General features: G+C 47.7%; 8 protein-coding genes across 8 annotated transcripts; 5 read left to right on the top strand and 3 right to left on the bottom strand.

Annotated features, from left to right (window-relative positions):
- The first annotated feature begins 2,273 nt into the window (after positions 1-2,273).
- F5147DRAFT_718024 (uncharacterized protein) lies at positions 2,274-3,864 on the top strand. The gene is made up of 10 exons (XM_041438686.1): positions 2,274-2,506; positions 2,560-2,573; positions 2,623-2,773; positions 2,823-3,129; positions 3,176-3,194; positions 3,241-3,268; positions 3,321-3,339; positions 3,386-3,421; positions 3,472-3,496; positions 3,548-3,864. The coding sequence occupies exons 1-10, from the start codon at positions 2,366-2,368 to the stop codon at positions 3,621-3,623; spliced, it is 816 nt and encodes a 271-aa protein (XP_041287983.1). The 5' UTR covers positions 2,274-2,365; the 3' UTR covers positions 3,624-3,864.
- A 415-nt stretch (positions 3,865-4,279) lies between these two features.
- Positions 4,280-5,925, top strand: F5147DRAFT_399107 (MaoC like domain-containing protein). The gene is made up of 10 exons (XM_041429601.1): positions 4,280-4,412; positions 4,471-4,549; positions 4,603-4,608; positions 4,664-4,714; positions 4,767-4,852; positions 4,903-5,002; positions 5,052-5,122; positions 5,173-5,356; positions 5,408-5,661; positions 5,713-5,925. Exons 1-10 carry the CDS (start codon positions 4,362-4,364, stop codon positions 5,767-5,769), a joined length of 939 nt encoding a protein of 312 aa, XP_041287982.1. The 5' UTR covers positions 4,280-4,361; the 3' UTR covers positions 5,770-5,925.
- A 21-nt stretch (positions 5,926-5,946) lies between these two features.
- On the bottom strand, positions 5,947-7,500 carry F5147DRAFT_747714 (uncharacterized protein; the record flags this gene model as incomplete). The annotated part of the gene is made up of 4 exons (XM_041439977.1): positions 5,947-6,556; positions 6,606-6,996; positions 7,022-7,184; positions 7,435-7,500. The coding sequence occupies 4 exons, from the start codon at positions 7,498-7,500 to the stop codon at positions 5,947-5,949; spliced, it is 1,230 nt and encodes a 409-aa protein (XP_041287981.1).
- Positions 7,501-7,883: 383 nt separating this feature from the next.
- Positions 7,884-11,102, top strand: F5147DRAFT_718009 (glycoside hydrolase family 5 protein). Its single transcript, XM_041438685.1, has 14 exons — positions 7,884-8,097; positions 8,154-8,326; positions 8,376-8,503; positions 8,555-8,597; positions 8,648-8,932; positions 8,991-9,153; positions 9,200-9,287; positions 9,345-9,607; positions 9,656-9,766; positions 9,813-9,874; positions 9,922-9,991; positions 10,046-10,197; positions 10,249-10,344; positions 10,391-11,102. Exons 1-14 carry the CDS (start codon positions 7,993-7,995, stop codon positions 10,968-10,970), a joined length of 2,319 nt encoding a protein of 772 aa, XP_041287980.1. The 5' UTR covers positions 7,884-7,992; the 3' UTR covers positions 10,971-11,102.
- On the top strand, positions 11,087-13,308 carry F5147DRAFT_763699 (uncharacterized protein; the record flags this gene model as incomplete). Its single annotated transcript, XM_041440655.1, has 6 exons — positions 11,087-11,247; positions 11,300-11,750; positions 11,798-11,854; positions 11,915-12,823; positions 12,981-13,006; positions 13,178-13,308. The coding sequence occupies exons 2-6, from the start codon at positions 11,566-11,568 to the stop codon at positions 13,306-13,308; spliced, it is 1,308 nt and encodes a 435-aa protein (XP_041287979.1). The 5' UTR covers positions 11,087-11,247; positions 11,300-11,565.
- Positions 13,309-14,244: 936 nt separating this feature from the next.
- F5147DRAFT_747711 (acyl-CoA dehydrogenase NM domain-like protein) lies at positions 14,245-16,231 on the bottom strand (the record flags this gene model as incomplete). The annotated part of the gene is made up of 8 exons (XM_041439976.1): positions 14,245-14,319; positions 14,348-14,691; positions 14,811-14,853; positions 14,911-15,427; positions 15,508-15,636; positions 15,684-15,803; positions 15,857-16,058; positions 16,111-16,231. The coding sequence occupies 8 exons, from the start codon at positions 16,229-16,231 to the stop codon at positions 14,245-14,247; spliced, it is 1,551 nt and encodes a 516-aa protein (XP_041287978.1).
- An 823-nt stretch (positions 16,232-17,054) lies between these two features.
- Positions 17,055-17,752, bottom strand: F5147DRAFT_717985 (uncharacterized protein; the record flags this gene model as incomplete). The annotated part of the gene is made up of 1 exon (XM_041438684.1): positions 17,055-17,752. The coding sequence occupies exon 1, from the start codon at positions 17,601-17,603 to the stop codon at positions 17,058-17,060; it is 546 nt and encodes a 181-aa protein (XP_041287977.1). The 5' UTR covers positions 17,604-17,752.
- A 1,039-nt stretch (positions 17,753-18,791) lies between these two features.
- F5147DRAFT_641991 (acyl-CoA dehydrogenase NM domain-like protein) lies at positions 18,792-20,838 on the top strand (the record flags this gene model as incomplete). Its single annotated transcript, XM_041433069.1, is given in 8 exon segments — positions 18,792-18,912; positions 18,965-19,166; positions 19,221-19,340; positions 19,388-19,526; positions 19,543-20,112; positions 20,169-20,211; positions 20,267-20,278; positions 20,333-20,838. The coding sequence occupies 8 exon segments, from the start codon at positions 18,792-18,794 to the stop codon at positions 20,836-20,838; spliced, it is 1,713 nt and encodes a 570-aa protein (XP_041287976.1).
- Positions 20,839-20,985: the final 147 nt, after the last annotated feature.

Genomic DNA, 20,985 nt, shown 5'->3' with positions numbered 1-20,985 from the left:
GCTGATGCGCACATACATAATGCATGAAGCTTTACGCCGACAAATGCTTACCTGTTCTCGTCTTGTACATGGCATAGGCTCTCAAAATCGTCAAATCCTTCGCAGTCCGGAATTGGCTCTGACTAGTCCCCCCCTAGTCACTAATAGAGCCCACAGCGAGTGCGTCCTGGCTGTGTTCACCGTTATTATGTGTCGTGCCGCTACCGCCTTGGACAGAAGTTTTGCAGCATCATCGACGTTTCGATGACATTCGGAACGCCAGCTGTGATCTATTGGACCCTGTTGGACCATGAAAAAAGCAAATTGTCTCTTCAGATCCTTAGTGTGGCGTCACAGCGTAACACAATTACGGCACCGCTGCCCATCAGATGCATCACAGATTACTTCTACGAAAACTGTGCGTCGAAATGCGAAATACTTGTGTCGAATCTTGATCACTACGTGAGTGGCTGAAAGTAGTTGGAGAACAATTGAACAACGACTTGACTCACCTCAGAAACTTGAGCCATACTAAATCATGGGCACACCCTTGGGTGCCACCCGCAAAGCCTCGCTTTTACCTTGTTTCTTGAGACTTTTATGGTGCGTTACTGACCAACGGAATTAATTATGTGTCGAATTTCACGATCTCTCTTCTCAAACAGGCATGTTCTACCTTTCTGATCTGCATTGCAGCGGCCGTCAGTGTACTAGTCGAGCCTTTGAAGGGAATAGCTCACGATTCATTTCAACATCTCATTGTCGATTTTGTTGAAGTTCTGAAGGCATTTGCATTCAAGGCGGTTAGTGTAGATGCCTACTATTCCTACTTTGTTGTGCCATTGGGACTCGCAAGACTCGCACTTGACGCTGCGCAAACCACTATCACTGATGGTGTTCTTGCGAGTTGCGGTAAGTGACTTAAAAATTCATTCAACTCTCATCTCATCATTCCATAGCGGTTGGGTATTATATCGTCTGGGCCCTTTCCCAAACCGATACTAGCCTCATCGTCAGCTATCGTTTGTAAGACTGTTTTTAGGTAATCTTATTCTGCCCCATCATCTTACAAGTATACTTCCAGGTAAGCGTTAACTTCCCGACGGCACAGCCCTCTGAACCAAGGGGTATCATCGCCAGCTCTTTCGAGAGCGAGGTGTTCGGGACGTGGGCTTCAACATGAACCCGATGACTGCGCATCACGAAGAAGACAGATCATTCATGTCGGTGGCTCTTTCTCATTTATGTAGCTCGGACTATCTTCTGTCTTTCTAGCTACGTGGTCGTCTTGTGTTATTTATTTTCCCTCAAGTAATGACGGCGATACGCAGATCATCATGCATCATGATAAATGACATTGTGTGAGTAGTGAGGGGGTGTTCCGTCACTTACATCGAGTAGCGTGCCTTTATCATGTTTGCAAGCGTGCGCCAAAGCGACCCTCAGTGAGACTCAAGGGCAGATGTCATCAACGGGTGGAAAAACTATGTCTACAGAAAGTGCATCGGATAGGAAGCGGATCAGCTACCAAAAGGCTCGTTGACATCTCCATGATCGAGCAGCTCATTCCATGATGTTACAAGATTTGCAGCGAGTTTCCCGGGTCTACCATTCGATCGAGTTCGAAGGATGCCCTGGTCTCGAGGGATAACATAGATGATGCGTCCGGTGATATAGAAACCAATGATGAGTACTAGAACCGTGTCCACAAGTCTGCAAGGTTCACATGGTCAGGGTGCTACAACACAGTCGAACGATAGTACTGAAAGACGGCTGATGTCCAGAGCGCACTGGAACCGAGTTTGATTGACACATAGATGCCTACTAGTCACCAGGGAGAAGAGTGGTACATTTTTGCGCTAACGAATTCCAAGGCAAAATACTTGGTGACTCCACGATCGGCCCGTCATGACGTCATGGTGAAGAGGGACACGGATGGTGCTGAGTGCAGTGGAACAGCGTCTCAGAGCGCCTTTTATGTAATACCGGCCAGCGCCCATTAAGTTGTTCAAGCTTTCACTTAAGCTTCCTTGAATGGCGCCCCCAAATGTCACAACACCATAATGTTGCCTGATTAGGAATAGTCGAAACTATCCGAATATCATCACCTTCGCATCGCCCTTAACGTTCGCAGCTGGAACACAGTGGCATCGACTTTATATTGTAGTTATAAGCTGGCAATATTTGTAGCTCGCTATAGACTTAGTAAATATTGTACCGCGTAATAATTTTTTTGCGCAAATACCAACAAACAAGATGAAAGCATGTTTCAGAAACTCGACTCATCCCGAAACCAGTACCCTTGATAGCAGAACAATGAGTCTGACAGAAAAAAAATCTGTTCCACAAAAGTGCTGGAGAGTCGGGGGGATGATCATATCCCATCATGGCCTTTGACCCTCGGATTGTTATTGGACCGATGCAAGTTGGTTCGCTCTTGAGTGCAGTGTTCTACGGCTGCCTTATTTCGCAAATCTACGTGTATTTTAAACTGTTCCCAACAGACCCTCAAGGCTTTAAAATCGCCGTAAGTAAGTTGTAACTGAAAAAAATTTCATCAATATTGACGTTTGGCTACAGGTCATAGCTCTTGGGTACGGTGTGACTTCTCCACCAGCCTCGCGACTGACATGTGTGTTCTAGAACTTGGCAACTAGGCCACTTCATCTGCTTGATTGCCACACTTTGGACCATGACAGTGACTGCCTATGATCACCCATCCATACTCGATACTCTTCCGGTCGGAACAAAAATTCTGCTCTTGCTTAGCAGCTTCACGTGTTCTACTGTGCAGGCAAGTATTATCCATATTGTCCCCAACATAAGTCATGTATTGTTTTTAGTCGTTTTACACCCATAGACTCTGGAAGCTTTCTAAAATAATCATCCTACCACTTATCTCAGGAATATTAGGTGTAACTGCGCAGGTTGCAGCTTTCATTTTCGTCATCCGCGCGTTTCATATGGCCAACCTCGAAACATTCGGAGAGGATCAGCACTTCATCATCGCATTCGCAGCCATCTCCCGTTCGGCATCTGACATTTTCACTACCATCTGTATTGCCGCCACCCTGAAGAAGCAAACATGGTACATTCCGGGCGTTTCGGTGACGGCTAAGATAGCCAACCGGATAGTTGCGTGGACACTTGGTAAGAACATTACATTATGGTTTTAATTAAAATGACCTGGCCATAGAAACCTGTTTGGTAGCTAGGTAGGTCTTTCGCACTAGGTCTTTTCGGTTTTGAACGTCTTCGAAGTTTAGTGACGTTTGCAATCGCCGTCCTGGTAAGATATACTTACACTTGAGCTTGCTCATATCGCTGACTAAATACTTCAGCTCCTTACTTTGCCAAATAGTTGGTTCCATTTTTTTGCGTTTTTTTTTGTATTCACACCCTTTAGATGCCTGGTTTGGTCTATATGTTATCAATGCCAACGGTATATCGTCACTCAAATTAATGAGGGAAGTAACGCTGATTCTTCAACAGTAATTGCGAATTCGCTACTGGCATGGTAAGACAAATCAAATTTTCATGCCTACAAAATATTGACACGATCTCGAAGGCTCAATCGCCGGTTCACGTTCATACGTGATGATTCGGATTTAACAGTATGCTCGACTATCGCCTTTGCTGGGTGATCTGCGTCCACACAAGGCCACTAGTCACAAAGTTTGTTCTCTGTAACTCCGTCTCGTCGAGAGGACTCCTAAAATTTCTTGTATTTGCGTTCCCAGTTGTGTGTATCACTTGACTTGTATCACTAGTCGTTCTTGTCGTCAAATTGTGTATCGTTCGTCACCTGTACCTGTAGCACCAGTCCCCGTAGTGTTGTCTGCTAGATCATTACAAGAAATAAGTAAGTTTATCACCAACTCCCACCCATCGGCACGAGATCCTGTATAAAGTGTCACTTATAGATAGGCCCATTGGCCCTTCGTCCTGTGTATCCACTTTGTGGGGTACTGGGGGTGCAAGCGCCGAGCAGGAGGGTCCTTTGGTGCTGTTGGACGGTGAAGAAAGACCAATGGAGGATGGTTGAAATGTACGGCCAGATATGTGCCCTGGATTTAACCGTCAGGGGCTTAACGGAAGAACGGTAAACACTTCAGAGGGATGCTTAAAGGTTCGCAGTAGTATTCACATAGTAAAATGTCAGTACAGCAAAAACGGGTAACTGCAATATTTGTAGTGTGTAGTAGTCAAGGAGAGTTCAGTCAATTGATGAGCCTAGTAATCACGTGGTGACATCATCGGCAATAAATGCTCCGGGATTCACATAGCCGGAGAGTTTCAGGCTCAATCGAACTTCCAAGTTCACAACAGATAAATCTCACCTCGAAGAGCATCAATCTTGCAACGCTTTTGTCTCTGCCATTATGAGCTACGACCTTGGAAAGGCTGTCGGCTTCAAGTCCAAAGATCAACCAGTGCGTTTCAGTGTTACAGTACGAGTTCGAGTTTGTACGGCTTGCTCATATGTGCTAGGTTTCATGGACTCGTAAAGACATCATCACGTATGCTCTTGGGGTAGGCGCGAAACATGACGACCTGTCTTTGGTATATGGTAAGTAAATTTATATCCTTGTTCGCTTCATACATATTAACCCAACTTCGTAGAGCTTGGTAGTGTCACGGTTGTTCTGACATGCTTACGTTCGGTCATTGACGTGTTCTGCAGACAAGTCGTGGGGACCACTACCGACATACCCTGTAGTTCTTGGACTGAAAGGTGGGATCAACTAGACATCCAAGTAGTGGAATGAAGGCGTTAATGTCGATAGGCGATGACCAGGATGTCACCTTGTTCGCAGCCAAAACGGGCGGTGAGCCTGTTCCGGGTCTTCCGAAGCTGAACTCCAAGAGGGTGGTAAGTGACTCTCAAATTGTTTTATTCAATCCGTGTTCACAAGTCTGCAGGTCCATGCAACCCAAAGCATTGAAATCTTGAAAGACCTTCCGGTGGCTAGCGGATCTGGCTGGAAGCTCTCTCGAAGAGTAGTTGGTGTACATGAGAACAGTGCGTCCATGAACTTTACAAGCGCTTATACTAGCTAACAATATTCCAGAGTCTGGAATCATTATCGACAATGAAGCTATATTGCTCGACCCTCATGATGTTCCTTATGCGAAGCTTTATGTGAGGCGCTCACCCAAGCTGAATATTCACTATGCTTATCCCAGTCATAGAGTTCAGCCTTTTACCTTGGTTCAAAGGCCAACGGGGACAAGTTCTCTAAAGCTGTTGCAGCCCCACCTCAGGCGAAGCCTGTCCCTAAGGACCGAAACCCGGATTGGGTTGTTCGGGATAAGACAACACCAGAGCAAGCCCTGATTTACAGGCTGAGCGGCGATTATAACCCTCTGCACATCGGTAGGTTCTTTGTATATGTATTGGGTTTACCCGGACTGAGCTGCCTATCAGACCCGGAACTTGGCAAAGCGATGGGCTTCGGTGGTGTGATTTTGCACGGGCTGTCAAGTTATGGGTTCGCTGCGAGAGGTTTGATTCAAGTGATAGCTAATGGCAATTCTCGCGCCCTGACGGTCTTTGGGGCGAGGTTTACGTCTCCTGTAAAGCCTGGTGATGAGCTGGAGACGTCAGCATGGGAAGTTGGACCTGGTCCGAACGGCACCTCGGAAATTACGTTTATAACCAAGAACCTGACATCTGGCAAAGTGAGATACTTGTCGCTCTGTTTCTTGTATTGTTCTGAACAGTTGGCGCAGGTCGCATTGGGCAATGGTGTCGCCTTCATCAAAAAGGCGGAGAAGAGCAAGTTGTAGTCAAGAGTTGCTTTTCGTTATGGTTGGGGATATGCATACGTATTCACAACGAATCGTGCTCGTGTAAATTCTTATCAATTTGTACATGTAAGTTGATATATCTTCACGACTCATTTGCAACATTGCCGTTGCTGTCGTGTCGTTGTTGTGCCCAATCCTACAGTGACCTAACGACTCTTAGAGAGAGTCCTTCTCAAGCTTCGTCCGCAACACTCTTCCCCGATCTAAAATGGTATCAGCTTCGAGATAACAGCCCTTCAGCCATCGAGTCGTCTCGTCATATGCATTCGCACCGGAGCCATCGTGAGTGAATGAAGTACGTGCGTGCAAAACCCGCCGATTGTCGAATAGGACAGCATCGCCTTCGCGTAGGGTATAATCTAGGATGTTCGCAGAATCATCAAGTAGGGCAGCATAGCGTCCCAGGGCGCCGTAAAATGCGGGAGGAGTCGAATCTAACAGCAGAGGAGCTTGGAAAGGCGGGGAATAATTGATGTGCTTTATTTTAGGCACGCTGGGTGTAGAAATACCGGTGGTGGACGAGCCAGTGCCTATTGCTGGAGGCAACGAAGCGAGTTCGATGGTGGGGTGCTCGTGATGAAGGTGATGTCCATCATTGACGTAATGGAATGGGACCGGTGTGGTGGCCAGGGTATCAAAGTCCACTGGATGGGTCTTACGCAACGTCTCTGCAGCGTGGAGACCGTCAACAAAACGCGAAGTACCGCCTACCACCCGATTGCGAAGACAGTGGAGAATCTGGTATCGAGGTGGGTGTTCGAAGTATCTGTCGGATCATCAGAGCCTCATCGAGACAGTATACCGAAACTACACACAGGAGATCCATATGCATACCTAAGTCAAGATTAGTATAGGCGATATTTTTACTGTTGCGGATGTTCTTGACATCCCACAGCTCCCCGTAGAAGGTTTCGCGCAGTTCGCCAAAAATATTGGCAAGTTTGCGGAGCTCGCATGCCTCATTTGTGTGCTCGGTGTTCGGGACACCTGTGAGGAAGAGTAGTCCATAGCGAGTGAGCTGTGTGATGGCAGAGAGAAGCTGGGATGGCTTCTTTATGGCTTCGTAGGACATATGGAGGTCAGGTACTTGGGAGATGGTAGATACATCCCAAGATATGGGTTGTACATCTTTGTGAAAAGATGACAGTCGCGGAGATGATGAGTAGCGTTCCAAGAAAGAATGCTCGTAGAATGATTTGTGATTATCTACCCACTCGACATGTATGCCCACTGTCCTGGGAAGTTACGCCATGAGGAATGGGACGAATATCAGCGGGAATATCTGATGTCCTACGAAGCTTCTGAGATGTAGACGGATGCACGCAGGCTGCGCATTGGCAGGCGTCTCGCAGCCATCTATGAGGAAAAGAAGCGCCGAGAGTAGGAATAATCAGCTGGGAATCAGTTGTCTGAACTCTAGCTTCAGTATATGTACGGCGGAAGGAAGGAATAATCTGTCTGGAGAAGCCTGGAGTCAGGAACTGATGCACACGTAAACCGCACTGATATCCCAAGTTCATCTTGGTGTTATGGAATTTGACGCCCCGCAATGGGACAATAATTAAAAATTCCCATCGCCCGTCTGCAAAGCTGTGCTTATTTTTTCCACGGCTCGAATGTTGATTTTCACCAGTACACACTCACAGTGACAGTGTTGAGCATCGTCATGCTGGAAAGTTGAAGCACTGGACTCTCTGTCGCAGTGAGCATGTCAGGCTTGCAGAGGAACGGGCCGAGTTGATGTGCTCACCATCTGCTAACTGGGGATGTCAACTTGAACAACGTCACAGTCTAGCCGGATGGCATTCAGAATTGGACCACAAATTTAATTAACTAACCCATATCTTAAGCAAAATCACACGAGGCAAAGCAAAATCAATTCAAAGCAGTGTTGGGGTCGAGTTGGGGTGGTAGGCGCCGCTATGGGATTGTTTGGATCTAAAGCCTTTGCCAAACAACCACCTTCCTCTTTCGGACACATTATAAACTTTTGGTCAAACTAACTTAGCTCAGTCCACTTCAACATAGTAACCATTTCCTTTCCGCTGCGAAGTTGAACGCCGATAGATCTCCTTGGTTTGCCTTATTCCTAGCAGGGCATTTCCTTCTATACCATTGCTTTTGAGGTGTCACTGCAGCGGCAATATTCCATCCAGTTGTTTCTAGTCTGACGTTGACCAGATACCCGCGTCACAGTCACCGATGTTCAGCCCATCTGGCTCCGAGAACTCCTTTGTCTTTCTTGAAGGAAGTCCGAAGCCAACTCCGTCTCCATCTTATGCACATCCGGATCCACCTCTGGACAAGGTCTGAGACTCTGAACTCAGTGTAAGATTAATGTCCAATGCTAACCGTGGTGTCAGATCCACCCCTCTTTATTGCCTTCATACATACCTGGCTCGACTCGTACATACGCACATGATTGGTCTCGAACTGGAACCGGAGGAGAAATAAAGCCCAACGGGCGACACTTTGTTGATGCCTATGGGCGCATCTGCAGTTTACGTGGCGTCAACGTGTCTGGCTGCAGCAAAGCGTAGGCTTTGACTTCACCTACGTAAAACATAATGCTGAACGTTTTGCAGTCCGATGAACCATGACCACGATACATTTCCTGGCGACCACGAAGTCGTTACGTTTGTTGGCCGTCCATTTCCACTGGAGGAAGCACCCGAGCACTTTTCCCGTCTTAGAAGATGGGGCTTGACCTTTAGTACGTTTTTACATAGTCTAACATTCTTTCGGCTTGGTAACATCTTGCTAGTTCGCTTTCTCGTGACTTGGGAAGCTGTCGAACATGCAGGACTGTACGCATTAGAATCATCTCTCTATTATATCACTAATGCAACCCTTATAGTGGCATATACGACAAGGAATATCTGACATACGTTCGCAAGCTTCTCTTATTGTTACCCTCGTTCGGACTTAGTGCATTCGTCGTCGTTCATCAAGATGTCTGGTCCAGGTACTCGGGTGGTTCTGGCGCCCCAGCATGGACTCTCGATGCCGTTGGGTTTGACCTACATGCACTCGAAGAGTCTGGGGCTGCATGGCTGCTAGGAGTCAAAGGTGGCGGTCACGTTGAAGCGGAACGTGGTATTTGGCCCTGCGGATACCAAAAGTTAGCCGCCGCGACCATGGCGTACGTTCAGTTTAGTCTATTGCCGCCATCATGTTGACATGGGATTTTATCCGTTCAGCACCTGCTTCTGGGCTGGTGATACCTTCGCACCCAAGTTGAAGATTGTCATGCCTGATGGCCAGATGAAGCCAGTCCAGCAATACCTCCAGGATGCATTCTTAGATATGTACGCTACAGTTGTACAGGCTCTGGATGGTTTAGACGGAGTCATTGGATTTGAGGCAAGCTTGTGCAATGCTTGACATTTATACTGCTAATCTGAAACAGGTCATGAACGAGCCACATAGAGGATACATAGAATTGCCTTCGTTGCACAAGTTCGACTATAATACAGATCTGCACCTTTCGCATGTCCGTGCGTGCGCTTGACTTGCATTCAGTGTTTGAGATACTAATGACAGGTCATGTCTAGCATCCGCTTTCGAATCTTTTATGCTTGGCTGCGGATACCCTACTCTCGTTTCCCACTGGACACGCTCGTTCCCTTTGCCTACTCGTCTCACTTCTCGGAGTGTTCTGAATTCCGCCAGTCGGAAGGCCTGGCGCCCCGATGGTCCAACGCAAGGCATGTGTGTATGGGAGATGCACGGCGTCTGGGGGTGGGACAACAGCAAGAACGAGGGTGTCGTTCTGCGCGAAAATTATTTTGTCAAGGACCCTATGACTGGTCGTAAGGTATGTATATGCGACTGGACCATCAAGTGGATGCTCACACACTTCAAGGTTGATTGGTACACCGATTTCTATTACCCGTTCCTTAAACGGTGGACAGATTGCGCCCGGAAGGCGATGTCGAACGATAAAATGTTTTTTGTAGAGCCAATTCCCAACGAGGCATGTTATGCGACATATCTCTTATGTTTCCTGACAACTTTTGCAGTTTTGTCCACCATCGTGGACAGCAGAACACCAACTTCCCAACATGGTGTTTACCCCACATTGGTTTGTGAACTATGGTCTCAAAAGCATATTACTTATCTTTGCTATAGGTATGATCTTAATGCGCTATTCAATAAGGCTTTTGGGGATTTCACGGTGAACGTGCAAGGCTTATCCAGGGTATGATCATTGGTAATTAAGACATGGGTTCTGGACGCTTATATCGTTTTCCAGGGAATGTTCCTGCTGAAAGCCTTGTATTGGGGTCAACAAGGCGCAAGAGAAAACTACTCACTCCAAATCCAGAATATCGTGGATCATGGCTATAAAGTACTCGGTGGGAAGCCTATTCTGATCGGAGAGTGCGGTATACCCATGGACATGAAGTAAGTCTGGCGGTGCCATTAGTATCTATGTCTAACAACGCACGGTCTCAGTCACAAGGAAGCATTTGAGAGTGACGATTGGAAATGGCAGGAAAGAATGATGGACGCCATGATGACAGGTCTTGAGAGGTCCCTGGTCGGATTTACGTGTGTACTGTGCTTTCTGCATGACCAATTATTGATATTCCTTCAGGCTATGGAACTACAACCCCGACAATAATGACATTCAAGGCGATGACTGGAACGGGGAAAACTTCTCTTGGTTCAGTCGGAGGCGTGGATTACCTCGATCACTTCTCGATTTGGACCAATTCTCATTCACGCTAGATAACGGTGGCCGCATCTTGCCGTCTATCGTCCGACCATACGCAGCAAAGACTGCTGGCATACCCACCCGATTCGAGTACGAATTGAACACAGGGACGTTCGTTTTTGAGTGGAGGTCGCCCGAGACCGAGGACAATATCGTTCTTACTGCCAGAGAGACTGAAATTTTCGTACCGTCCCTCATCACCTACGGAAGGAAGCTAGTGGTCTCGGGCCTCAGCGCCGACGATAAGTACACTTATGATGAAACCCGACAGACTCTTTTCATCGTTCCTCGAGATGGTAGTTCGGGTAGGATGCACAAGATAACCGTTTCTGTGGACCCACCGCTTCGCCCTCAATTCAGTGTCAATACATTTTGGGGTGACTTTGGAGAAGCTATCTTATCTGGACTAGTGATGTTTGTGATTCTGTTTGTGGTCATCAAGTACTACTTCTATATGTGATGCTGGGGTCACTTGAAAAATTCCACATCTTGATTTGTCCTATATAATTTCATCGTCATATTCGTCAATTACGCACAGTTGTCGTCCGGTTCATTGGTATTTTAATAGGAAATCCTCTTTAATTGATTCAAACTACGGACATCATGAACAACTTTTCTCTGATGCGCTACAAGAGGGCGCGAGTGACAAGATGGGAGGTGTCAAGGAAGAGCCCCAGTTGTCAATGTCCCCGTTCGTTCGAGACGGATCTAGATGCATGTTTTGTTTGTGCTGAACACTGAAGTACGATAATGAGCGTCAGACGTGGGCTATCTGCATTGTGCACCCACCTGTATTTCAATTATCAACCTAGTCGGTAGGTGCACGGTGGTCACTGGTGTAAAATCGGCGCAGGCTATATTTGGCACCCGGTGTCGATTGGACCTTGGGAGATCGGGGTCAGGAATTGCGCGACCATGTGTGACAATCGTGATAAATCTTGATCAGTTGCGCATTGACGTGGGTGGGAGGCAATATTGTGATAGAGATATAAGGAGCATCCTTCAATCCCACTATTCCCATTCTGGTCAAGCACTAGAGAATTATCGCATCTCCGATGGTGGAATCAAAGGTAGAACTTGCATCTATCTCGCTCTTCCGCGCGACGCCTGCACAGATTGAGGAGACACGACGCCGAAGGTGGCCGCACTTGGGTGGTACCCTGAGTCTTGCGGAGTACATTACGCGAGATGAAGAGATGGATGTTCTGGAGCACGCAAAGGAGGGAAAAATGATCACCTGGTGAGTATGTCATTTTCCAAACAGAAGAGAGCTAATGAGATGGGAAGGGTACTGGCACCACGGGAGAACCCCACGACACTCGATTTCATGTGTGCTTGTAGGACGTAAGTGACTCGAGTACCCTTGATAGACGAGCAGATTTTTAACATGCTCTACGGGGTCAGATACAAGCGAGCAAGCCTTGTTGCTTATCCTCCTTCCTCTCCTTCTGGACCAAACTCTGTGCACGAAACAACCTCATACGGCGTTGCCGCGGTCTTCACCCCACCCTCAAAACGTGGGCGCGGTTATGCAAGGCACATGATGTGTCTTCTGCACTGGGTGACTGCCTCGCGCAATAATCTTCCTGAATTCCCAGAGGCGTGGGGCACACCACCGGAAGAGGTAGCAGATGCTGGCGGGGGGCTATTCTCGGTGCTATGGAGTGATGTTGGTGAGGAATTTTACCACTCAGCGGGCCCTGAGGGGAAGGGAGGCGGATGGGAGAAACGGGGACCGGTATCGACTGTATGGGAAGTAGGTACGGAGGAGGGGGATGACGAGGGATGGAAGTGGCTGACGCAGGAGCAGCTGAAGGGTCTTTGGGACCATGATGCTGAGTTGATTAGGAAGGAGCTAGAGAACATGCTGGTGAAGAATGAGTCGTACGAGGTGGGGCGCCCAACAGCACTCGTGACATGTTTGCCAACAAACGGTGTCGCAGCATTCCAAATCCCTCGGGCGACGTACGGCTCGAACTTTTCTATGGCAGGTGGATTCTGGGGTGTACAGTCCTCGAGTAACCCAGACACATACGCAAGCTGGAGCGTTGAAATGCAGCCTCCCCCACCAACGTTAATCGTCACGCGGCTCCGGGCCAGCGAAGACACGTTTCCTGGATTGATTGCGAAGATCAAGCAGGCAGCTAGACGAAGCGGAATTCGGAAAGTGGAGGTGTGGAATTTGCGAGCAGGATTGAGGGACATTGCGGAGAAGACAGGTGCACAGACCTTCATACGAAGTGAACATTTGCCACAGATTGTGTGGTATGGACCTGAGACGACAGAGAACGTGGAGTGGGTGCATAACGAAAAGTAAGTGCTCCTGCTACAAAGAAATGACGCGCATGTGTGCTGAACAATTTCCAATAGGTTCTGCTGGTGTTGATGCGGTATAATTGCCATAGATTCATATGCTGTTGCTTGTCAAAAGTTCTCATAGACTGATATTTTGAGTCGCCGCACCGCCCAGACCTCCGGTGAATAGCATCTGGTCAGGTATGTCAGAAGAATCGAAAGGACACCCGTCACCCGTCGCATATATAGCATAAACAGTGGCGAAAACGGTGGACGAACTGTTGGCCTTGAAAAGGGATCAAACGATAATGTACCCAGTTCGACACTAGTCCGTATTCTGCAGAACTAACCCGTGATGCATCTGATGGGCAGTGCTGCAATGCATTCGAAGTCCAATGTTGGTAGAGCGACTCGTACTACCATACAGCTTTCAGTTTGTGTCATCGAATTTCAATGGTGTCCCAGGCCACATCGCCATGCATGCTCTATCGCCAAACGCCTGAGGTCGAACGAGTTGGAGTCGAGATGGAGTAGGATAAAGCTAGCCTTCAATTATTGATATACACGATCAACCAAACAAGAAGATCAAATACCTTACGAGTTTGCCCACAACGGGTCTGCCAGTTGCAATCCGTCTAGTAGGACTCCCACTTCAGTGCGTTGAATGATTGAATCGGATGAAGCCGTAAGAAGACATGTTGCGTTCTACACCCCTCGAGCTCCGAGCTTAAATCCGGAGTTGTTACCAAGCTTCAAGACAACGACACGTTTCTCTTCGAAATCACCCGCACGAACTGGATGTGCAAGTCCTGCTAGATCACCAACGAGCTGGGCATTCTCCGATACAATATCGAAACGCTTAGCTTCACACGAAACGAACATTTGAACAGATTGTATTATGGACCTGGGACGATGGAGGATTGTGGAGTGGGTGTATAACGAAAAGTAAGTGCTCGTGCTAACATAAAAATTGAGGGCATGACATCCATAGTGCCACACATATCTTCACAAATTGAGCTTGGACACTGTGCTCTCGTTTCATGGAGAATCCGAAGAACAAAGATATCGAGGAAGCCATTCATCTCTGCCAACAACCATTGGCAGTTTTGTCACCGCTATACCGTGACCCGGATTGATATCGCAACTATGCTCGGCTGGAGGATGCTCATCTTTCTCGTTACCACATTCTACAATATCCTCAGCCTTGCACTGGGTTGTTGCAGCTGAGGGTTATCGACACGAATCTCAGGTCCTGGAAGGGAATGATTGGCTAATATTAATTATCGACGGAAAGTTAGGAGCAACCGTCCCCAAAGATCTATCATATTTTTATGCAGGGCTACAACGACCCGGAGCTTCAGATGCAAGCTTGCTCCAAAACCAAAGTCGGCTGCGCAGGCACCTCAGCCTCAGGGGAGCTATAGACAGGCAACGTCTTTCTAAAATTCCTCCCAGCACTTATCCGATATGATGGGTGACGACACGTATGGCTCAACCTCCATCGCAGCGAGTAACTCATCCAGGCGAGGTAAAGCTGCCGACTAATGCAGCATCCTCCATATGCACGATGGCCTTCCGCGTAAACATGCCGCGTTCTACATACCACGCAGCATCTGTCTTGATCGCATTGATGAGATACAGATCGACGAGACATTGCGAAACCCCTTGGTCGACAGCGGCATCATAGGCCATGCGGTGTCCCATAGATTCGACCATCAGCTGACAGCGCGGCTGCACATATTGCATAAATGCTTGCGTGAAATCGGATGAGGAAACCATCTCGGTTGCCTCGTCGAATAACGAGATTTCGTGCAATGCAAGGGGCCCGTCTGGGTGTGTCGAGAGAGGTAACTTGTAGGTTTGCGCCAGGGTATCCGTCACGAGCCCTATAATTTACCTGTAAGTGTTTGGTTGCGCGGACGTTGATGTATTGTACTGACGCATGGAAAGTCCTAGAATCTTTGATCAGTATAACGTCATCGGAGAAGGCTAAAAGCCAACCTACCTAAAATGTCACCTTCAGCGATACTAACTCCCCTCATCTCGCTCTGCGAAACAGATTAATTCTTGCTCTAGCATGACCATCAAAGAGAAGGCACCCGTACATAGAGGTTGGACAGCCGATTATATTCGAAGAGGCCTTGGGCCCCGAGCCTTTCAGACAGTGCGTAATTTGCAACTTGTGCATGCTGAATCATGACTGCTTTGCAGCAAGCCGCGATGCCATGCCGCACGCGAACATCAAGATTCTTGTCCATGAACCGCTCGATGCCCCATTTGTAAAGCGCTCTTAGAACGGACGCCTGAGCGATGGCATGTAGTAACGGGAGCTGTTGCGTCCGGTATGAAATTATGGGCAAAGGATGTCCATACACGCTAGTGACATGACGACGCTGAAAGTAACGCGCAGCGATGTACGATGCCACCTGGAGATTAGGTATTGCAGCTGAGCCAAGCGCTAGCGACCCGACCGCAACGCGCCATATAGACGACATGAAGTCACGATGCATTGTGTTGGACTTGGCGAGGTCCCCGAGAAGGGCCGAAGGCGGTAAGCGGACGTGATTGAAGCTTGTGAGCGCATGGTTGACGGGGGACGAGCCTCCTCTAGGTGGTAGCAACCTAGTGGTCATAGAAAAATAAGTTTGAAATCGATGGAACGAATTCAAAGAAGCACTCGCATTGAAGTCACCCCGTTGCACATATCATATCCGTCGTTCAGATTCACAAGAAACGGCCGAGGTCCACGGCATTCGCCGTCCGCATACAGTTGCGCGAAAACAATGGCGACGCATGGAAGACCTTTCACTGGAACGGTTGGTGGCATGAACCTGCGCTACCATGATTAGCAGTTCTCGAGGATATAGTGATCTCGTACTTGGCATCCGAGGGCAACGGCGTATGAAGATCGAATTCACCTGTTGGGAGAAGTGTCGCTGATGTCTTCATTCGGAAGATGTCTAGGCCTCTCCCCAGCTCGGTAAGGCAGAATTGGCCACTGCAAAAAGATCATGTAGTCCCTCCACAAAATGAACATCAAGGTTAGCTCACCTGACATTCCATCGAAGAATGTCCTCGACGAGGGAGACCAAATCAGGTCTAGTAGTTGCAGCATATTTTGCAAGCGTTCCTGCAACCAGATTGTACTGGATTGTCAGCAGCGTGGAGGCGGCCCCATCTAGGACCATGATTGGGTCCGTGTGCATGTCCCAAAATTTTTGGGTCAGATGCAAAGTATCATGAAGAGTGATGCCTGAAATATAATATCAAGACGTGTCCTGTCAACAGAAAAGGTTGATATGCACCGAGTGCTAAGCCAATGGCTTTGGCCCTTTCGTATGAAAGGTCCACTCGAGCATCGCGGCTGAGGAGCTCGGAGCGTTTTTTGAATAGATCTGATTGACAAAGCTGCGACGTGGGTGTCATGATGCAATGAGTGGTAGAACGAAGTATGTTAAGTTAGTCTCTCCGACTCTTGTGTGTTATATAGTATGATACCGCATAGATACTCAGTCACTGCCCACGTACCTTTACAAAAATTGCCTGAAGGACGCGGCAATGCTCGGGATATACACGGGTACGGGTAACTCATGCGGGTTATGGGTATTACGGTACTACTTGGGTACGGGTATGGATCGGAATATTCTGAGACCCATGAATAGCATTCCCGTGCCTTCCTAACTTGGTAAATGTATTTGGCGTCATGAAGTGCCACTGACACTTCATATACATACCACACCTAACTTAACTTTGTCAGTGTGCGCCCGACCTAATGAATGATACGGGTTGCCTCCAATACCCGGGGGTGTGTGGGAGTGTACTACTACGATGCCCTGCCCACCACTCCGCCACCAATCGGCTGCCAAGCCGTGGCGAAAACTAGGTACCAACAATGTAACGTAAGAAAGAACCTTGTCGGCAGGCTCTGAGGAGCACATCCAACTCAGATATCCTCGACGAAAGTACCTCCAAACGTCTCTACTAATTCTTCGATAAACGATAAATGATTTTAATTGACTGATTCGACCTTGCAGGCAAACATAAGCATAAGCTATGTACATGTCGAATTCTTGAGCACTACCGCCCAAAATATGTTTTAATTTGGTAAGTAGTTCCAAATATCGGTTCGTCTAAGCCTCACCGTGTTCCTCCCTGTGTAATGGGAATCTGCATTATACACACAATAGAATATATGTACTACAAATGCATCAGAAGGAATAAGTACATACTAATAGCTATAATGCTCTGTGCCTCACAACTGGTAGTTCTCACTGGGGTTAAACGTCAAGATCATCCCGGCGGGCTGTAGTACGCATCGTTTAAAATTAAAACGATGCGTACAGCCCGCTGATATTAATAGTATTACCGCGAAGCGAACTGAAGCGAATCGAATTGTAAATTTAAAACACTTTGGTAGACTTCGATGCTCAACGACGTCAACCGAAGTCTGGCGTTTTTGAAGTGAAGCGATTTGTGTTACCTCGGCTTCGGCAGCCACACTAGTAATACATTGAATCGTAAAGGTCACACATCGCTCTTCGAAAATGTCAGGCTTTAGTTGACTTCGTTGTTCCGAAGAGACTCGATGGTCGGAGTCTACCGAAGTATAATTTTCACTGCGATATGATTCGCCCCAGTTCGCTTCGCAGCAACGAGAGTGGTCGTAAAAACAGTAACTAAGGAGAGACACTAACGAAGAAAAGACAATAGCAAAAGAAAAACAGAAATTAAGATAGTAAGGAGGCAACAAGGACCAGGGGCCGGGCAAGAACGACGAACCCTGAATATGAATGATCATGCGGGTGATGTGGTGATGGGCCTATTGGAACCGAACATCTAGCTATAGGGAAGAGTCTGGGGTCTTGTCAGTGTTCAGGAGAAGGAACCGAGTAAGAAGTGATAACACTGGCAGAAACCGGTTTTTTTTTCATGTGCAGGTATATTGTTTTTCCACCCTGCCTCTCACATTCCTGCCTTCAAAATCACGCATTTCACAGGTTCGTGCTGGAACTGCACTACTCTATAGCTTTTGGTGATAACTGACCAAATATTATTTAGCACCAACGTCTATTATGCCTGCTCAATCACATTATTTAGTAAGTGCCAGTAGTAAGGCGCGCGCGCCGCCGAGCATGCAATTTAGTATGCACTGCGCCTCTTACCCATTTTGCTTTTCTTTCCCACTGAACCTTTCATTTCCGTTATCAAGTAGGGTGGCCACAGCAAAGAAGTTCCCAACACCCAAGGTTATTGACGAGAGGGCTCTGACCCGTCGAACGCAAAAAAAATCCATCACTGAAAAGACGTGTATTGTGTTGATTTCTTTCCTCAGGTCGATACTTACCTCAATCATGTCGAATTTCAGCAGTTCACTGACACGTGCACGCACTCACACCAAGCTTTGTAGCACTAGACTCATTGCGAGCATGTCAGCTGGTCTAGCAACGAGGCCGAGTTTGGTGTGCTCACTAGTATTGGGGTATACATGGCTTAACCACCGAATAGTGGTGCAGTGATAACAGGGCGCCGCACATTCTTTTTGAAGGCATGCTCCATATGTAGTGCGTACGACATTTTGATAGACTCTGTCAGATACGAGCATGCTGACATGCGACTGAGTTTTGCCGGATGCTGGTAAAAAGTTCCGTACCACGCAGCTGATGGGTGGAACAGAGTCAGAACCAAGACGAGCATTTACGAACGGCTTTCTGAGCTACATCAAATGTGGCTGGTTCATGCTCCGGCTTGTGTCAACCAACTCAACTTTTTTAGACGCCACCCAACTTGAAGTTTCAGGTTTGCTTCTTGTAACCTTGTGGCCTATATGATTGTAGCTACCGTCGACCAATAATGACTAGATCAGTGCGGCGTCCTTCACGTGCATTCTTATAATGGTACGTGGCCACTGACTATCTAGTATATAACAGACGAGAGTCGGAGAGACCAAGGTAACATACTTTATTCCACCACTCCGAGTCGTTCCATGATGATATCCACATTGCAGCTTTGTCAATCGGGTCTATTCAAAAAACGCTCCGAGCTCCTCAGCCGCGATGCTCGAGTGGACCTTTCATACGAGAGGGCCAAAGCCATTGGCTTAGCACTCGGTGCATATAAACCTTTTCTGTTCACGGGACACGTCTTGATATTATATTTCAGGCATCACTCTTCATGATACTTTGCATCTGACCCAAAATTTTTGGGACATGCATACCGACCCAATCAGGGTCCTAGATGGGGCCGCGTCCACGCTGCTGACCATTCAGTACAATCTGGTCGCAGGAACACTTGCACAATATGCTGCAACTACCAGACCTGATTTAGTTTCCCTCGTCGAAGACATTCTTCGATGGGATGTCATGTGAATAAATTTTCATATCCGAGTCTATTTTACAGAACTACATGATCTTTTTAGTGGTCAATTCTGCCTTACCGAGCTGGGGAGAGGCCTAGACATCTTCCGAATGAAGACATCAGCGACACTTCTCCCAACTGGTGAATTCGATCTTCATACGCCGTTGCCCTCGGATGCCAAGTACGAGATCACTATATCCTCGAGAGCTGCTAATCATGGTAGCGTAGGTTCATGCCACCAACCGTTCCAGTGAAAGGTCTTCCATGCATCGCCATTGTTTTTGCACAACTGTACGTGGACGGCGAATGCCGTGGACCTCGACCGTTTCTTGTGAATCTCAACGACGGATATGATATGTGCAACGGGGTGACTTCAATGCGAGTACTTCTTTAAATTCGTTCCGTCGATTTCAAACTTATTTTCTATGATTACTAGGTTGCTGCCACCTAGAGGAGGCTCTGTCCCCGTCAACCATGCGCTCACAAGCTTCAATCATGTCCGTTTGCCATCTTCAGCCCTTCTCGGGGACCTCGAGAAGTCCAACAAAATGCATCGTGACTTTATGTCCTCTATATGGCGTGTTGCGGTCGGGTCGCTAGCGCTTGGCTCAATTGCAATACCTAATCTCCAGGTGGCATCGTACATCGCTGCGCGTTACTTTCAGCGTCGTCATGTCACTAGCGTGTATGGACATCCTTCGCCCATAATTTCATACCGAACGCAACAGCTCCCGTTACTACATGCCATCGCTCAGGCGTCCGTTCTAAAAGCGCTTCACAAATGGGGCATCGAACGTTTCATGGACAAGAATCTTGATGTACGTGTGCGACACAGCGTCGCGGCTTGCTGTAAAGCAGTCGTGCTTCAGCATGCACAAGTTGCAAATTACGCACTGTCTGAAAGGCTTGGAGCCCAAGGCCTCTTCGAATATAATCGGCTGTCCAACCTTTATGTACGAGCACCTTTTCTTTGACAGTCGTACTAGAGAAATGATTAATTGTTTCGCAGAGTGAGATGAGGGGAATTAGCATCGCCGAAGGTGACATCTTAGGTACGTGGCTTTTAGCCTTCTCCGGTGACGTGATTGAGACTAATAAAAATTTCAGGACTTTCCATGCGTCAGTACAGTATATCATGTCCGTGCAAACCAAAGGCTGACAGATAAATTATAGAGCTCGTGGCAGATACCCTGGCCCAAACGTACAAGTTGCCTCCCTCGACACACCCAGATGGGCCACTTGCGATGCACGAAATCTCGTTATTCGATGAGGCAACCAAGACAGTTTCCTCCTCATCCGATTTCACGCAAGCGTTTATGCAATATGTGCAGCCGCGCTGTCAGCTGATGGTCGAATCCATGGGACACCGCATGGCCTATGACGCCGCTGTCGACCAAGGAGTCTCCCAATGTCTCGTCGATCTGTATCTCATCAATGCGATCAAGACAGATGCCGCGTGGTATGTGGAACATGGCGTGTTTACACGGAAGGCCATGGTGCATATGGAGGATGCTGCTTTGTCGGCAGCTTTGCCTCGCCTGGAGGAGTTGCTCACTGCGATGGAGGTTGAGCCATACGTGTCGTCACCCATCATATCGGATAAGTGCTGGGAGAAATTTAGGAAGACGTTGCCTGTCTATAGCTTCACTCAGGCTGAGGTACCGGCGGCGCGACTTTAGTTTTGGAGCGAGGTCGAATTTGAAGTTCCGGGTCCCTACAACCTTGTACAAAATATGATCGATCCCTGGCAACGGTTGCTCATAACTTTCCGTTAAGTTACTCATAATTAGCTAGCGATTCTCTTTCTCCCCATTTACTCTCAATTA

This window comes from Suillus discolor (genome assembly GCF_016758755.1).
Source record: "Suillus discolor strain FC423 chromosome Unknown F5147scaffold_73, whole genome shotgun sequence".
NCBI lineage: Eukaryota > Fungi > Basidiomycota > Agaricomycetes > Boletales > Suillaceae > Suillus > Suillus discolor.
This window is presented reverse-complemented; position numbering and strand designations above follow the sequence as displayed.

Excerpts from the sequence above, each read along its gene's own strand:
- F5147DRAFT_399107 (XM_041429601.1), top strand. The coding sequence starts at position 4,362 with ATGAGCTACGACCTTGGAAAGGCTGTCGGCTTCAAGTCCAAAGATCAA. Across the intron at positions 5,003-5,051 it reads AGTTGGTGTACATGAGAACA|AGTCTGGAATCATTATCGAC; the intron begins GTGCGTCCATGA and ends ACAATATTCCAG. Across the intron at positions 5,123-5,172 it reads TTCCTTATGCGAAGCTTTAT|AGTTCAGCCTTTTACCTTGG; the intron begins GTGAGGCGCTCA and ends TCCCAGTCATAG.
- F5147DRAFT_718024 (XM_041438686.1), top strand. The coding sequence starts at position 2,366 with ATGGCCTTTGACCCTCGGATTGTTATTGGACCGATGCAAGTTGGTTCG. Across the intron at positions 2,774-2,822 it reads TCACGTGTTCTACTGTGCAG|TCGTTTTACACCCATAGACT; the intron begins GCAAGTATTATC and ends TATTGTTTTTAG. Across the intron at positions 3,422-3,471 it reads ATATGTTATCAATGCCAACG|TAATTGCGAATTCGCTACTG; the intron begins GTATATCGTCAC and ends ATTCTTCAACAG.
- F5147DRAFT_718009 (XM_041438685.1), top strand. The coding sequence starts at position 7,993 with ATGTTCAGCCCATCTGGCTCCGAGAACTCCTTTGTCTTTCTTGAAGGA. Across the intron at positions 8,933-8,990 it reads TTAGCCGCCGCGACCATGGC|CACCTGCTTCTGGGCTGGTG; the intron begins GTACGTTCAGTT and ends TTATCCGTTCAG. Across the intron at positions 9,992-10,045 it reads ACGTGCAAGGCTTATCCAGG|GGAATGTTCCTGCTGAAAGC; the intron begins GTATGATCATTG and ends ATCGTTTTCCAG.